This window comes from Hermetia illucens, chromosome 6 (genome assembly GCF_905115235.1).
Source record: "Hermetia illucens chromosome 6, iHerIll2.2.curated.20191125, whole genome shotgun sequence".
Lineage (NCBI taxonomy): Eukaryota > Metazoa > Arthropoda > Insecta > Diptera > Stratiomyidae > Hermetia > Hermetia illucens.
The window spans coordinates 77,474,047-77,491,733 of NC_051854.1; the positions used below are offsets into that span (position 1 = coordinate 77,474,047).

General features: G+C 42.1%; 1 protein-coding gene across 2 annotated transcripts in view; it reads left to right on the forward strand.

Annotated features, from left to right (window-relative positions):
* Positions 1 to 12,221, forward strand: part of LOC119660409 (biotin--protein ligase) — an 82,003-nt gene extending 69,782 nt beyond the window's left edge. The window contains exons 12-13 of one of the 2 annotated variants that reach the window (XM_038068947.1): positions 11,024 to 11,352; positions 11,423 to 11,594. In XM_038068947.1, coding sequence (XP_037924875.1) covers positions 11,024 to 11,352; positions 11,423 to 11,594 — 501 coding nt within the window. Of the gene's footprint in view, positions 1 to 11,023; positions 11,353 to 11,422 lie in introns of both variants that reach the window. The other variant, XM_038068946.1, reaches the window with a different exon arrangement.
* Positions 12,222 to 17,687: the final 5,466 nt, after the last annotated feature.

Consider the following 17,687-nt stretch of genomic DNA (forward strand, 5'->3'; position numbering starts at 1 on the left):
CAGTAACTTCCGCGCCTTGTATGGTTGCTCCCTGTACTTTTTCAGTTCACAAACCTGCTGGTTTTTTCTAGGCTTCCTTTTTTTCGTAGTAGATCTCTGCGCGTGCCTACGTTCTTTGAGAGTGTTACATTGCCCGGTATGCAGAATTCGTCTGTTCCTTTGCTAACTCACATTCATCGTTGCACCGGTCTTTCCGATGGTTTTTGGTGACTGGGGCCAAGTATGTTTTTTGCCGTCCCAATGCTAACATCCTAGGTTGTTGTCAAAATCATTTGTCGATGCGCACAATTTAATTGTTTGTTTGCGGACTAAATCGCGCAAACTAGGTACTTCCAACAACCATTTCGTGTGACACTACTGGTTGAATAATACGCAGTCCGCGGTAGTTGATGTTTTTATACAAACTATGAGAGCCGTCGCATTGCCTGTATACGACTTGGCTGTTAAAATTTAAAAGTATAATTTTGATAATATACCAAACCATATCATACCTGGGACCAGCTTTCGGGGGTTCGTTCGTTCGTTCCAGTGCCTCATAAACGGTTTCCTCCGACTCGGCAGTCTCCTCTGAAGGATCGTGAACGCTAATGAGGCTTTTGCTTCGAAATCTGCCTAGTAAGCGCCGAGTGCATAATCGTTCTCTTATGTATTCAAACCCGATAGCAGCAAGCTTCATTTTTTGGCTGGTGCACAATACTGGAAAATTTCAGTAGATCAAAGTTATAAATTTGCTACATCACAAGTCATAGATTAATGATGTGTATGTGTTTGTGTAATTCACGGAAATAGTTGACATATATTACATTTACCTATTTCCTTTTTAACGTTTTGTGGAAAACGAAACCGTCTGGTATCTTTTTTCAAATATCTGATTTTTTTTTATAGTATATACAGCATGTGCAAAATTACAGATTCAAACACATATTGCTCGTGTAACAAACATTTTTAGTTGATTGTTATCAGAAATATTGTGTACTTATGGTAAGTTTGGAGGGGGCGGGGGGGACTTTTTTAAGGCAGCCATATTACTGTGACGCAGCAGGGTTAGCAACATTCAAACAGACACTGGAGATGAGATGTGCAAAGCCATGGGACTGCGACTGGGGGTGAAAACATCCCATCTGATATCTGACAGACAGTATGGCTTCCATTATGGCAGATCCACCGACGAAGTCTTAATGTATGTGAAAAAGTTTGTTGTCCGTTATCATAGCAAGTACTTCCTTGGAATCTTTGTAGATTTCATTTTTGTTGAAGAGAACAGTCGATTTGAGCTTGAGCAACGGGTTACGGGGTACATGTGTATCGTGAACGCGTGGGCTCCAAAAGTCACTGTCGGATAAAACCGTCGCGGTGATGTTGAAAGGCTGCCTACGTCGTCCGCTCTTGGTTGAATTGGATGGAGTTTCTTTCAAGTATTGCCTCACAATCATCGACAGGTTTATGCGGTGGCCTGAAGCAATACCTCTGAATGACATTACGGCCTAATCTTGTGCCGAAGCCCTCTGTCGAGAGTGGATCCCTCGCTTTGGTGCCCCTGCAGTGATTATCATCACAATTCCAATTTGAGTCCACCCTTTTTTCCTGGGATTCAAACACCAGCGGACTAATGCATACCACCCGCAATCCAATGGTATACTAGATCGTTGGCACCGGATGCTGAAATCCGCCATTATGGCCCGCGACGATCCGTCCTGGACTCAAGTTTTGCCTCTCGTCCTACTTGGCCTCCGAACAACCCGCCGAGAGGAATTTACTGCCAGCCCCTCGGAACTGGTATACGGGGAGAACCCGAGGCTCCCAAGTGACCCGGTCTTCGACAAGAGATCGGGTCTCACAGACTCTGGATTGCTGCATCTGCTGAGAGACAACCTCCACCACCTTAAACCCACACCTCCCACCCGACACACATTCGCACCTGCCTGCGCTCCCAAAGAACTGGACTCCTATACGCACGTCCTGGGCAGGACGAATGCTGCAGCCTTCATACGAAGGTCCGTACTGGACCTGCGATAGATCCCTGTGGGCAGCCACGCTCCACGTTCACCCAAACACGCTCGTTGACATCTTGGACGAACGCTTTCCTATCATGGAAGTCGTTCTTCTACAGAGCTAATTTCTGTCAGTCGAATTAACAACATTCGAAATAAATAAAAAATTTCGAATGTTGCTAACCGTGCTGCGCCACATTACCACCATCTCGGCACCGAAGAACTTAGAATTTAGTTTTTGGATGTTTAAACGGGTATCCATTGTTGCGTGAGAATGATTGAATGCGTAAATAAGTCTCTACGAAAAAAAATTGTTAAAAAATACCAAAGGGTCCTCTTAAAATTGGTTCTTGGCCTGTTTTTTTGTCACACGTAGTTTTATCAGAAACGATTATATCAATAAATATTTGGTGGAAATGTTAAAATTATGAACCTCCGCCCATGCAGAAACCCACAGTAGTTTTTCTCTACTTTAAGGGGGGACCCCCATACATGCAAAAGCGGGTATCAAACTTTTATCCAATGCATATAGGATATAGTCGCGAAAACCATCCCTCAAAATTTCAAGTGGAAATCCACAGTAGTTTTTTTTTTTGAGATTCTTTTTTTGTGAAGGTATGTCAGGCAAAAATTGAAACAAGTAACTAAAAAGAAAACATAAAACAGAACATATAAATTATACAGGTTAACAGAAGTAAATTAACATATTCGTTTTTTTGTTAGGGAAATTTAGGCGATATTTTATGTGAAATTTCAGAAAAACCACATTTGGTGACACCAGAAAATTTGACGCGTTATTCTCTACGGTTGTCAGCTGAGGTCAACGTACATTTTTAATGAATGACAAAATGCGTATGGAACGAATCCACCTTGATTGAAAATTTTAATATATCAAATGGTTCGGAAGATTCCAGGTCTTTCAAAATCTTGTACCGATGATAGCAATGTGGTCCTAGTAAAAACTAAAATAGACGAAAATCCTAGATTGACTCACGAAATGGTTGCTAATGTACTGAGCTTGAGCGGCCAGTCAAGTATCTTCAACAAAATCGTTAAAGGTGAAGAGGTTTGGCTCTATAAGTGCGATCCGAGCCCAGAACGAGCCAATTTGTCCCACAAAGCACGACAACAAAAATGATGATGGCAATTTGATTCACCAAGGTCAATGTTGCCACCTTTATTCCTCTGCAAGCTGGTCAAACAGTAACAGTAAAGTGATACCCAGAAACGTGCTAAACAAATTTGCTTGCAGGCAGTCCCAAAAAGGAATCCAGCTCTACTTTCTACTGAAAAAATTAATGATTTTATTGTGGCCTCAGGCATCGAAGAAATTCGTTCAGGTCCATACTCAATTGATCTGGCACCGTGTGATTTCTGGTTATGTCCAAAAATAAAAAATATCGAGAGGAAAAGTCTTTAGTTCTAATGAGAAGATTATAAATGCAGTCAAAGTCAAAATTCAGAGGTTTTAAAAAGACAAGGAATGTTTTGAAAGGTGAATCTGCAGACTCAAGAAATGCAATCAAAACACAAACTGATAAGAATTGGTAAAGATTTAAAAAATTACCGTTTGTTCAACAAAACCTTATTAGTTTCGATTCAATGTCTGTCTGTCAGACCCAATTTACTCCGAAACGGCTGACGGCTGGAAGAGAAGTTGGCGAAAACGTACGGTCTGTGAGTCTCTTTACATGCAAATGGGATGATTTTATTTTGAGTTTTAAGGGGGAAGGAACGTTGTCACACTTATAAAAGAAGCGTGTAAGATTTCAATATGGTCATATAGGGTATCAAATGAAAGGTCTCAATTAGTACTTTTTAGAACTAGCTTAACTTTCCAAAATCTTGGTTCTTTCATAGCATATACAGCCGAAAAATCTAGGCCTTAAAGAGACGTGACGGGTTCAATTTCACATTCTCATTTTGTTAGCATGTTGTATATATAGAAGGGAACACTATGGAAACGGTTTTTGCCAGATACGACCCAGCTTTTGTACTGAAGAGTCACCACCGTCAATATTGTAATAAATGTTGTAATTTTGTAATTTTTCTCAAAACGTTTATAAGGTTGATTTCAGTGACCTGAAATCAATCACGGCGTCAATTTTTGACGTTTTATTAAAAAAATTGTAGCAAATAAAAAGCAGCATGAAAAATTTAATAAATCCTTTTTTCTTAATTAATTATAATATATGTGCAAAATTTCATTAAAATATTTCTTTTCTCTCAAAAAATAAACCCTTTGAAAAAAGTAAAAAAAAAATCAAAATTTGAACCCGTCACGTCCCCTGAAATCAATCAAAAACAAAAAAATAATAGCAAGCTTTGGACTGTAGAAGACTTTTCCTGGAAGGTGATCGCCATTGAAAAGTACCAAAAGCTTTTGGACATGATGAAGCATCCTTAGGAAGCACTCATTAAGGTCAAAGGACTCAAAATCAAATATTCAAACTTTTTTTGTTAATGCCTAAACATTATTTCGTTTTTGTATCCTGTCGACCGAAATATTGAACCGCTATTATTTTTATCGCTCCTTTCTAGACCTTATGTCACGAATGCTGCTTCTTTTGTTTCAATTCAAATTTTCTATATAAATTTACTTTCGTTTTAAGTTTGCTATACTTAAACTGTGAAGTTCATTTTTTGTTGTATATGTGTTTTAATATGTTATATCATACATATATATTTTAGAGTTTGGCAATTTATGGAGAAATATTTTGTATTCTTAGCTATGTATGAATTGAAAAACACACACAGAAAGTTCCTCACATAAGATGAATACAAAATCTTTATACCGGGAGCATCCAGCTTCCGGTATTCCGACTAGTTTTATATAAATTTACCAAATTTCTGTTAGTTCTCTCGTATTATGACTTTTGTAGGGTTTTGTGACACCACGTTTTTTCGGATACTTTTCGGGATTACCCAGCAATTTATTCTGGACTTGTCTTTAAGAAAAATGCAACTAAACTTAACAAGGTCCTACATCGCGAATGTTCGAAAACATCAACTGAAACCTTGGAAGCGTTTATCTCAGAACCACACTTCAAAATTTCTCCTAATGATTGCTTAATTCGTTATTATGACGCGAACTAGGATTTTCGAGATTCGTCAACATTATGTACATTTTTTCGATGTTTTAGGTTAAAAAATGAGAGCAATTTTGAAATTCAATTTTTTTAAGCCCTGCAGAATTTTATTTTTCAATTTACCTCGTTAGTTATAGTTTCTACCGTAACTACACGTGTTGTAAGCAAAACTGGATTTATATTTTCTTCTTCGGGTTCACCATTTGGTAAAAAATGCAGGAAAAGTTGAATAAAAAACAAATAAGTTAAAAAAGGGCAAATTCAAGATTAAGGCAGTAGTCTACATTATAAATTTCGAAAAATCGTGAGTTTGTTTTTTTTGCGCTTTTCAACAAGTCAGTCCTTTAAAAATACATCCTAAGATGCTTTGGGAAAATTCGAACTGTAAAATAGTGTAAAACAGTTTTAACCGTGAGCGCGTTTTCGACCTTCACAGCTACTCTTTTAACCTTATGGCCTCGATTGTGTATCCCTTCGTTCTAACATAAGAATTTCTTCTATTCAGGGATAGCAGATTAATCGGTTGTAAGTGATAAAACTGTATTCCAATGTAATGAACAAATAAAATGTAAAACACTTTAAACTCCTTTTTCTCGAAATAACGTTTTTTCAACTGGCCGCAAATTAAAATCAAAATCTATTCAACCGATTTAAATAAATTTTATTCTCCATGACCACATACACACACAATTATACACAGAAAGGAGATACAAAAAATTTGAAGGTGCAAAAAAAGGTCGGGTTTCCAAACTTTTTTACAAAGTCCGCCATTTTCTTTTTGTCAACAATGTTTTATAAACGGCGGTGAACTATCAGGTGAGGAAACTTACTTTAGTCCCCGTTTTGATTTTTTTCTTGCAGACTTGCCAATTTTGAAATTTAACTGTCGCCCATACTGATGTGGTACTTTTCGAAGTGTCAACTTTGGCATCCTCTATAAAATAGTTAAATAATAAGAAATTAAAAAAAAAAAATATTTTTTTTTGTACTCTCGAACGATAGATTAATTTGAAAAAAAATTACATGGTCATATTTAAAAAAAGAGCGGAAAGAAAATTCGTAAAATTTGACTTTTTTTTGCCTCCCAATCTAGACTAGTACCTTAAATACAAGTCTGCGTCTAACAATAGGATACATTTTTCTATTGTTATTTCATTCTGTATTATTTAAATAAACTTCTGAGAAATCACGCTGTCCAAAACACTACTAATTGCTTACTAACTGTGAAAACTAATATAGTTCTGTGCCAACTAGTTGTGCAAAATGGTTTTGAAATAGTACACAATTAAATTTTTAACTCTAACTCACATAACAATTCACAAAATCTTTGACACTCGAAGCACTCAGCTTCCGTTTTCCCAACTTATTACTTTCACGTTAGAATCAGAACTAATTATCAATTCATCAACAGCAGCGTTATATAAAACTCCTAAAATTGAGGTATTTAATCAATTAATGCACTGCGCCAACTCGTGCTTTGAACAACACTATTTTCCTCTATCCCTTAGTAGCTTAGAATAATGCCTGAATTGTCCACATACATACTGGCTATAAACTCCTATATAAGACTTGGGCATCAAAACGTAAGCTGGTATGCGCTATCATTAACGGTTGCTGGTGATATAATATTTGAATAAGTGAAAATGGCAGCTCTCAAAAATTCACAGAACAGGTTTTTGGGGAGAACATCAAGCTCATCGACTTTACTTTGGTTGAACGGATTGACGAAGACCTTCCTTTCGCCTCTTTAAGTTGGCCATTACCTTAGATTACAAGCCTATCGTTAACTTCTTTTTCCGGCCAGCACGGCCACGTCATCCACATAAGCTTCAACATGTATGGGCAGATTTTGCAGTTCGCACAGTATTGAGTTGATCAGCATACTCCACAGAAGTGGCGATAGCACACCTCCTTGAGGGCAGCCTTTCGTCGCTTCCGTTGTTAAGTAGCGATCAACACCCACTTCAGCACACAACAATCTCTGCGTTAGCATAGCGTAGATCCACTTTATTAGAGTTTCGTCAACACCAATGCTCTCTGGTGGCATCACAGAGCTTTTGAAAGGGCGCACAATCACAAGCCTCTTCAATGTCCACGAACACTCCATCGCGTACTTACCCTTCTAAGTTGCATCCTCTATCTTTGAATAATGAAGATTTTCCACGTTGGTAAGCATCTTGGTTTTCATTTAGTGGGTGCGACCTTAGCCCTTCTCACGAATGTGACCCTCAACCAGCCTGGAATTCTCCCTTTCACTTTCCAGTTCCTCACAGTATGCTCTAAGAGAGTGTCGTATCGAACGTTTTACGAGCCTTTTATATTCACGCTGTGAGTTCCGCAAGTTTAGCCAGTCTTTATATTTATTGCTTTTGCAAGCACGATTTAGAAATCGTCTGGTTGATTTCCTAAGTTTCTGCAGTACTCGGTTTCACCATGGAACCGTTTTACCACGTTGGCCTGGGAAATGTTGTTGATTTGCCTGGAGTGAAGCCTCTTTGGTATGGGCCAATGATGTTCTAGGCGTATGGGGCTATCCGGCCTAGCAAGATAGCGGAAAATATCTTATAGATGGTATTCAGCAACGTGATATCTCTATAATTGCTGCACTGTGGTATCTCCCTTTTTATGTATGGGACAGATAGCGCCTCTTTGCCATTCATCAAGCATTGATTCGCTGTATCACATTTTGAGCACAAGTTGATGAACCACTATTGGTCGCCTCCATATTTAACCATTTCGGCTGTAATTCCATCGGCTCCTGGCGTCTTATGATTTTTAAGCCGATGAATTGCACGGACTGTTTCTTCTACACTTGATGGTGGCATTATTTATCCGTCGTCTTCAGTTGGCAGGACAACCAATTCATCGATGTTCTGGTTATTCAGTAGTTCATTAAAGTACTCAACCCATGGCTCCAATATGCCCAATCTTTTGGAAATCAGATTTCCCTCTTTGTCTCGGCAGGATGAGCATCGAGGTGTGTTTGGCTTCATCCTGGTTACTTGTTGGTAAAACTTGCGTGCTTGGTGCGGTTGCTCCCTGTACCCTTCGAGTTCACAGACCTATTGTTTCTCCCAGGCTTCCTTTTTCCGTCTATGAAGTCACTTCTCCGCTCGCCAGAGTTCGTGATAAGTCTCTGCGTGTGGCCGCGTTCTTTGAGAATGCAACATTATTCGGTACTCAGAATCCTTCCGTTCCGTAGCTAGTTTACATTCATGGTCAAACCAGCCGTTCCGCGTCATTTTGCGGCGGGGATCAAGTATGTTTGTGGCCGTATTTATGATAACGTTCTTCAGGTGATTGTGAAGATCATTTGTTGATGCTTCATCTTCAGGATCTCTGTTGACTGCGGTTATTGCGGGATCCATTACCCTCTTATTGATGTCGCAGAGGACTGTGTTGTGGATGGCTTCAGTGTTAAATCTCATCTGATTATCAGAAATGATTGTAGGTGGTGTTGTTATTCGAACTCGGAGCACCATGCCAACGAGATAGTAATCTGAGTCTATATTGGCCCCCTATATGTTCTGACATTCATCAAGGCTGAGAGGTGGCGGCGTTTGATCAGCACGTGGTCAATTTGGTTGAAAGTGGTCCCGTCTGGAGAGGCTCACGTTTGTTTGTTGGCCGCTTTTCATGCAAACCAGATACTTCCAACAAACATTTCGTGTGACACTGTTAATTGAAGAATCCGCAGTCCGTTATCATTTGTATTTTGATGTAAGCTATGGGAGCCGACGTATCGCCTGAATACTGGCTCCGTCTCTATTTGGCTGTTAAAATCCCCAAGTATGATTTTGATATCATATCTGGGACAGGCTTCGAGGGTTCGTTCTACTGCCTCGTAGAAGGTATCCTTCTTCGACTCTGCAGTCTTCTCTGTTAGGGCGTGAACGTTTATGAGGCTTGTATTTCTAAACTTGCCTCGGAGACGCAGAGTGCATATAGCCTTTCGCTTATATTTTCAAATCCGATAACAGCAGGTTTAATTTTTTGGCTGACTAAGAAACCTACTCTGGGCACATGGTTTACTGGATGGCCGCTATAATACATGGTGTAGCGACTTTTCTCTAGGAAACCGGTCCCTGTTCACCGCATCTCTTGTAACGCTGTTACATCAGCTCTATATTGGGACAGGGTATCGGCTAGCTACTCAGCAGCTTCATTTCTGTACAGGGAGCGCAGTTTTTCATGAAGAAAGAATTCCCAGCGATCACCACATGGAGGTGGAGATAGGGTTTGCTGTTGAGCTGTTGGTGTTGGTTCAGCAGGCGTTTCCCAGGTTATATGCTCCATCATGGGTACCAATCCACGTTTCGCCCTGAGACCTATACTACCCTTTGACACCACTTACAGTAAATTTTTGTCCACTGGTGGGCGTTTTATTCCAACCTACCCGGCATACTGATACACGCACATCTCCGGATGTATGCACATATAACACATCCGTAAGCGTTCCCTTATCCGCACTAAGTAACGCATCTGCCGAAACATTTGGTAACTCCACACGAGTTACACGTTATATGTATATCTTCAAATTTCAGATTTATTTATTGAGCAAAGAAGAGAAATACATGTGCGGTACAAAAGGAATAATAACTTAAAAGCTCAAGCGTGACTAATTAAGTGTGTAACGCTAACCTACGGAGATATCCGGCCTAGCCGGTTACATGTTATAAAGTAAAAAGATGGTGCATGTCAGTGCTCATTTGACATAACATGTGCTTAAACCTAAGAATAATTTATAACTTACAACTAAACAAACATAACACAAAATAGTACTCCGTACTGGGAAACGGGAAAAAGGGAGTTTTTTAGGCACCGGTGGACAGGATTGATTAACGGAATTGGAGTAAAGCGCAGCCCTTTCTCAATGGTGTTAGCATTCTGAGAAAGGGCTATCTTTTACTCGATTTGGGCCTGTGCGAGGAGAGTGACCCAAGGCGGGAGGGATGAAAAGGACTGTGGGATTGCGGGGGGGAGGGATGAAAAGGATTGTGGGGCTTAATTGGTAGAAGGAGGGACCTTAATTTAGGGAAGAAATTAATGATTGGAGGTATTACTTTATGTACAGGCTAATTAATGTTTATTGTCTTAATCTGGACTAAGTAAAGAAAAAATAATAGAACGTGATCTACATCTGCGCGGGGATTGACTGCTAGAACATTGGACTTACGCGTTTAGCCTTTGTGAAACTCCGGGGAGGAGCTTTGATAAAAGGAGGGGATGAAGGAGGGAGGAGAGGCATGATGGTTGAGAGGAGAGTTACTGTCCGAGTGGAGAGTCAGCCCTGACACGTAGTACCTCTGCTCGCGTAATAGTGCATTGCGTTTAGCGAGATTTTTTATCAGCGGGTTAGGGTGGGACAGCCACTCTTTCAGTCTGACGCGCGACAACTTGATCATGTGCGGAATTATGGGGCAAACCCCTGAAAGGTCGTACAGAAGAGAGTTTTGGTGAAATTTTAGGTTTGGCCTTCTGCATTCGGCCGTACATTTCCTGAGTATCGTCCTTTCAAAGCGTTGGAGGGCTTCTGCTACGTTCGGTGACATAGTAGCCCATGCTGGGAAACCGTAGGTCAGGATTGGACGAATGAGGGTTTTGTATAAAAGGGTTTTGGTGGCAGGGGACGGAGCCCGGGATGAGAGGAGGGTTTTTAAGGCAGCTGAGACCTTAGAGGTCTTGGCGATAGCAGATCTGACGTGAGGGTTGGATTTGAGTTTGTTGTTGAGGGAGATTCCCAGGTATTTAATATTTTATTTCGGCTTGAGTGTGTGGTTAGCAATGCGTAGATGCAGGTTTTTGCTTTCTGGTACTGTGCGCCAGTGGCACTTCCCACTGGGGTTTCTGAAGCAAATAACCTCAGACTTAAGGGAATTAACGGTAAGGGGTTATATGTATATCTAGAAGTCCTAATCCCATTATCTTTCTTTGTCTTTCCAGAATATCGATATAGGCTTGAAGTGGCCAAATGATATTTATGCAACTGGAGTTTCGAAAATTGGTGGAATTCTAGTCAATGCTCAAATAGTAGATAAAATGGCAATTTGTAATGCCGGATGTGCTATTAATTTGTCAAACTCGAAACCAACAACATGCGTGAATGATTTGATCAAAGACTATAACCGTAGCGCCAACAAGAATCTTCCACTTCTGACATATGAAAAAACATTGGCTTCAATATTCACGGAAATAGAATATTTAATGGACAAAGTTCAGAACGAAGGGATATCACAATTGAAAGGAATGTACTATCGATATTGGCTGCATAGGTAAGGTGGATGGAAATCAAATGGAAAAATACTAAACGTAATCAATAATGCATTTTTCAATCTTTCGCAGCAATCAAGATATCACAATTATGGACGCTTCAGGTGACAAAAGACAGGGTAAAATTTCCGAAATCGATGACTACGGATTTTTGAAGGTGCAACTTGCTAATGGGCGAATGGAATCTGTACAACCAGATGGCAACAGCTTCGACATGTTACGGGGACTTATACTGCCTAAGTAGAAGGTTTAGGGTATATAATTAGGAAGTTCAGTCTTTAGAGATGCTTACATATTGTAATGTTACAAGAGAGGAAACGTTAAGTGCATTTAATTCAGCTATAGGAAGAGAGCCATTGACCGGTAGCTTAGAAGAACACATATTTATTCTAAATTAACGTTTGGATGGAAGAATATTCAATTGCGGATCTTTAGCTTAATATAAAACTGCAGTTTTTAAGGAATATCCTACTATTTGTGTAGTTAGATTTAGCATCATAAATCAATTTTTGCATATGGTGTAGATTTAATTTTCATTGGGAATGTCCAGCTATGAATAGCGAATTTTTTAGTCATAATATTTATCTCGAAATTACTGATTTCATAACATTTAACGCTAATATCTCGTAAAAATACGACCTTTTTCGGTTTTTTCATAAAAGCATCGATTGCTCTCATATTCAAAGTCAAGAAATAAACTCATTGTGCTTCATTGTTCCGTCTCAATTTTTTAAAAGTCCATCGTCATAGATCCAACGTCTCGTTTTAAAAAATCATATCAAATAATTCTTGTTAATGTTGAGAAATCTATTACAATGTTACCGAACAGAATGCATTTTAACTGAAATATATCTATCGATGTTCAACACAATATTCTCTGTTTAACTACTGAGTCAAAATACAGACAATGTAGCAACCAAAAAGAGTTTCTGCTATGTCTGAAACATTATTCTGAGAAAGAGGGAAAACCGCAGACAGAATCCAATTGAAGTTTAAAGAGCGCGGTCCATATTAAACCATAATATGCGCTCGAGCAGCGAAGAGGAAAACCGGCTCCGGTCGCACATTTAAAGCCGAACATGAAAGGCCTCGGGTTGAAAGGAGCGATACGATTCATCTGAAGCTAATTCGACGTCCTCCCGAGGCAAAACCAAGCTCTAATGGAGCAAGTGTAGAAATTGACGACGAGCTTATCAGCGCACACTGCAATGATCGGAGCAGTCAAATTGACAACAACAGTGGCGAAGGGATCAACGTCGGCAGTGGCGAAAGCATCGATGTCAACAGCGACATAGGAAGGAGCCGCAGGGCAGCAAAGAAAGAGGGTTTGGCTCATCGCAACGAAGACAGGGTAATCGGAGATACCAGCGACGAGGATAATACACCGGCAACGGACTTTATTGTCCATATCAGTCAAAAATTAAGGAAATAAGGAGACGAAAACACCAATAATTACTAATCGTTGGTGCGACTCATTTGAAGGTATCAACACCTCAAAACCCATTCGCATACGGAGAAGCATCTTTAGTTTTGTATACCACTGAATTCCCTTTCATAGCTACTGAATGATGCTAGAGGGCATGGCTCTACAATAAATTATGGGGAAAAAGGCTGATTATAAAGTGTGGTTCGGAGTCAGGAATGCCAAAGTAAAAGTGTTCCGCTCTGCAAAACCGGACGACGACCTTGACCCAATCGACGCCGCCAACGAGCTGTTGGAGGAGATGACGATCGACGGTCCGACGGGGACTGAAAAACCCCCCACGCAAGCAGATCATGCTGAGGGTAACGCAGATAAATCTGCAGCACTCGAGTGCGCCTCGGCTAATCTGCTCGTCTTCCTCTTAGAGGAAGACATCGACATCGCATTAATACAGGAGCCCTGGGTCGGAAGCGACCGAACCATCAAAGGGCTCCAAAGCAAATATTTTAATTTATTCCACAGCATAGGAGACGCTGATCAGGCTAAACCTAGAGCATGTATTCTTGCGAGGAAGAGTCTGCACGCTTTGCTGTGCCCGGACCTGAGTTCCAGTGACCTAGTTGTGGTCAAGCTGGAGCAGATGGGGGCAGAGAACGTGTATATTTCCTCGGCGTACATGGCTCACGACCGATCAGCTCCGCCAGAAGAACTACACCATCTGACGAACACCATAACAGTAAAGAAAGCCAACCTGCTGATAGGCTGCGACGCAAATGCAAGGCATACGCTTTGGGGCAGCTCGGAAATCAACGAAAGAGGTGAGTCATTCTTTGATTTTATTATTACTTCAAATCTATCGGTGTGTAACAGGGGCAGTACACCAACCTTTCATTTCCCCTGCTCGGAGAACTGTGACGGTTGGGAGGAGGTCCTTGATATCACCCTAATAACCAACAACGGGATTCTTAGGGTGGAGGACTGGAGAGTGTCTGACCAGAGATCCTTCTCTGACCACAGTTGGATACTCTTCAGTCTAGATCTCGCCGCAGAGGTCTCCAAGTCTTTTAGAGACCCCAGGAGGATCGACTGGAGAAAGTTTGGTCAGATAATTAAGAACAAACTCTCGGGTGCGCAAATTGGTAGGATTGGCACGACAGACGAACTGGAGTCAAAGGTCGGGGCTCTGGAGAAGGCTTTTAATACCGCCTTCAAAGTCTCGTGCCCTGCTAAGTACAGCAAAAAGACCCTGCCACCGTGGTGGAACGAAGATCTCTCTAGTCTCAGGAAGCTGACCAGAGAAATCTTCAACATCTGCTACAGGCAAAAATACTGGCAGCCATACAAGGACTGCCTAAAGAAGTACAAGTCGGCCATCAGGACCGCCAAGAGGCGGACTTGGTTAGACTATTGTCAGAACATTGAAAGCACTAGTGAATCCGCGAGGCTCAATAAGATTCTGTCCAAGGAACATAAGAGTCCATCCTTCCTTAAAAAGTCGGAAGGCTCCTGGACGGAATCTTCTAGCGAAACCTTGGAGCTGCTGGTGCAATCGCACTTTACCTCCAGCGAGGAGGACTGTGAGTCAGAACCTCGCTTGGAGGGTTTGCGGCAACCCCAGCTGTGCGAGACTATCAAATCAATAATTACTGGGGATAGGATCGGCTGGGCTATAAACAGCTTCTCCGCATACAAATCTCCAGGCCCAGATGGCATAATGCCAATCATGCTACAGAAGCAGCAGGAAATGGTTGTGCCGTGGCTTGTTGAGATTTACCGGAGCTGCATCACTTTGGGATACGTACCGCAGTCCTGGAGGCGCGCACGGGTGGTTTTCATACCGAAAGCGGGCAGGCGAGGTCATGAGTCCGCGAAGGACTTTCGGCCAATCAGCCTGACCTCTTTCGTGCTGAAGACCCTAGAACGCGTCCTGGACATTCACTTAAGGACGATTATGGAGAGAACGCCTTTCTCTAAGTCCCAGCATGCCTACCTCAAAGGAAAATCCACAGAAACCGCCCTCCACGAGGTAATTAGCACGGTTGAACGGTGCAGTACAAGCAGTATACCCTTGCTGCCTTCTTGGATATAGAGGGAGCTTTCAACAACGTCAGTACCCACGCCATCAAGGAAGCCTTGACCAGTATTGGATTGGAGGGGTATCTCGCGCATTGGATTATATCCATGCTGAGTACCAGGATAATCCAGTCCGATTTGGGAGGCAACCACTTGACCAGAGCTGTGAACAGAGGCACGCCCCAGGGTGGTGCTATCTCACCGGTGCTCTGGTTAATAGTAATTGACAAAATTTTACATACATTGGACAGCAGCGGTGTGAAGGTGGTGGCGTATGCCGACGACTTGGTGATATTAGTATCAGGGATGTTTCTGTCCATTATGAGCGACATCATGGAAGGAGCGTTGCGAAAGGTGTGCCTGTGGGCCGCAAGATGCGGACTCAGCATAAACCCAACCAAAACGCAACTGATGCTATTCACCACCAAGACAAGGATACCTGAATTCCATCTACCACGGCTGAATGAACAAAAATTGGTTCTTTCCTCTAATGTAAAGTATCTGGGTGTAATCCTGGATCCTAAGCTAAATTGGAGGTTGAACATAGAACTGAGAGCCACAGCAACATCCTAGATGAAATACCTCGAGAAATCTGGGCATCCCCCACGGACTATGTCACACCCAAGCTGAACTTCACGAGAAACTTTACTGTGGACCTTCCAACCAGCGCAAAGTGGAAGACCGGCGGCGTGTTGCAAGACTATGACACGGAATTCTTTACGGACGGATCAAAGATGGCCTATGGAGTCGGCACGGGGGTTTTCTCGAATACACATGGTGTATCCAAGTCGTATGGTCTCCCAGGTTTCACCAGTGTATTCCAGGCGGAAGTACTGGCGATTTTGGAACTCTGTCGATGGCTGGAGCGTGATTCGAGCCCCAAGCGTAACATAGCCATTCTGACCGACAGCCAAGCGGCCATCAAGGCCTTGTACTCAACGACGACATCTTCCCGGTTGGTGGGGCAGTGCAGAGACGCGCTCAACCATCTGGGCGGCACGCTCAAGATCACTCTCCTCTGGGTTCCCGGGCATAGGAATATAGAGGGGAATGAGCGGGTTAACGGATTGGCCAGGCAAGGCTCTGCTCTTGGCAGTCCCTCAGGGAATACAGTCGCTGTTCCGCTGGCGGCTGTCGGGGGCCGAGTCTACTCGCACTACTTAGCAGCCGCGGGCCTGAGATGGCGAAGGCTTACAAGCTGTGCCAAATCAAGGAGAATTTGGCCCGCTTATAACATAGCCCGATCACGAGAGCTCCTGTGCCAGACGCGTGCAAATGCATTCAAGATTACGGCGGTCTACACGGGGCACTGGCCCATAGGGGACCATGCCGCTAGGCTCGGCTTACCCTATAACTCGCATCGCCGAAGCTGCGGAGAAGGAAGGGAAACCCTCATGCAAGAAGGAAATGAAATCCAGTAGTCCTCTCAGCTCGTTGTTCACGCCTTTGCAGATATTTTTCTGAAGAAAAGTTGGAGACCGCATGTGCGTCGCATTTCCTAATAAACCATTCCGTTTCAGCTTTGGCAAGGGCCGTCGAGTAGGCCTAGGTCCAAAGCCATCTGCATTCCTTGTTGGAATCTGTACAAAGGCATCATGTGCGGGGGAGTTAGTTGCAATAATCAGAAACAGATGATCCTTCGGAAACAAAGTTCCTATCCCAGTTTTCTGAGGAACAGTGCTACTAATAGCGGATTACTGCAAACTACACGATCAGGATCCCGTTTTGTTTCACACAAAACTTTAAAAACGAGCAGACTCAATGCCTTTATTATCGAGGAAAATACATATGTCCTATAAACCCAGCTTGTTTTTTCGCTTAACCGCAAGATTCATAACGAAACAACCCGAATGTAGGACATGATTTATCAATGCTGACTTCTTTAGGTCAACTTGTATGGTAAGTAGTTCATGAATAGAGAAATCTTATAGATTTTCTGATCAGCGTCTCCCGCGACTATTTGGATTAAGAGACCCCCCAACTTGATGACCCTGATTTTATCACTGACGATATCTTCTTCAGGAAGATCTTCTCGAAAGCCGCTAAGAGTTCGCAATTGTGTTTGTTTATGACTCAAGTTTTCAAGAATTTTAATAGACTAAAATTGACCCAGTTTGCTGTTTGCATGGATTCTTTAGTTTTTGTTAGCAGCTTGGACCCCAGGTAGAAGAATGATTTAACTTTTTTAAACTTGTTTTTCTTGCTGTTGCGCGCCATGTTGATGCCGCCATCATAGAGTAGAGATATTGAGTAAATTTCGCAACCATAGCCAACTAAAAAAGTGAAAATTTCGGGAACTGTTTGACGTACTGTGACCGAATGGCTTAATGGTTAGAGCATAGGCTGTCGCAATGGAAGGTTGTGCTTCAATGAATGAGTGCTTAAGTCAAATCAGGGTAATCATCACGGTCAAGCTAATTTACCTCTTAGTGTGCCCCTACGACTATTATTTCATAAACTATATTTTATGCAACTGAAAGGTTGACATAGAAATCAACACGCTAGTGTTAACTTTTCAACTCCACTTGAGGTTCTTTATTGCATTCTGCAAAAAGAAAAAGAAGACGAGGCAGACCCTGCCTAAGATGGAGCGATGGCGTAGGTCAGGACGCCAAACAGCTTTTAGGGATATCGAATTGGTGGACCTCGGCGCAAAACCGGGATGCCTGGAGTTCCTTATTAAGGCAGGCCTAGACCGGATACCGGTTGTTGCGCCGTTGATGATCATTGCATTCCGCAAAGATGCAATTTTAGCGGAGTTATATACAAGCCATTTTGTGAATTAATAACGGCCACCACCAGCCTCCATTACGCACTTCCGGCCTTAGTGGCGACATCTTC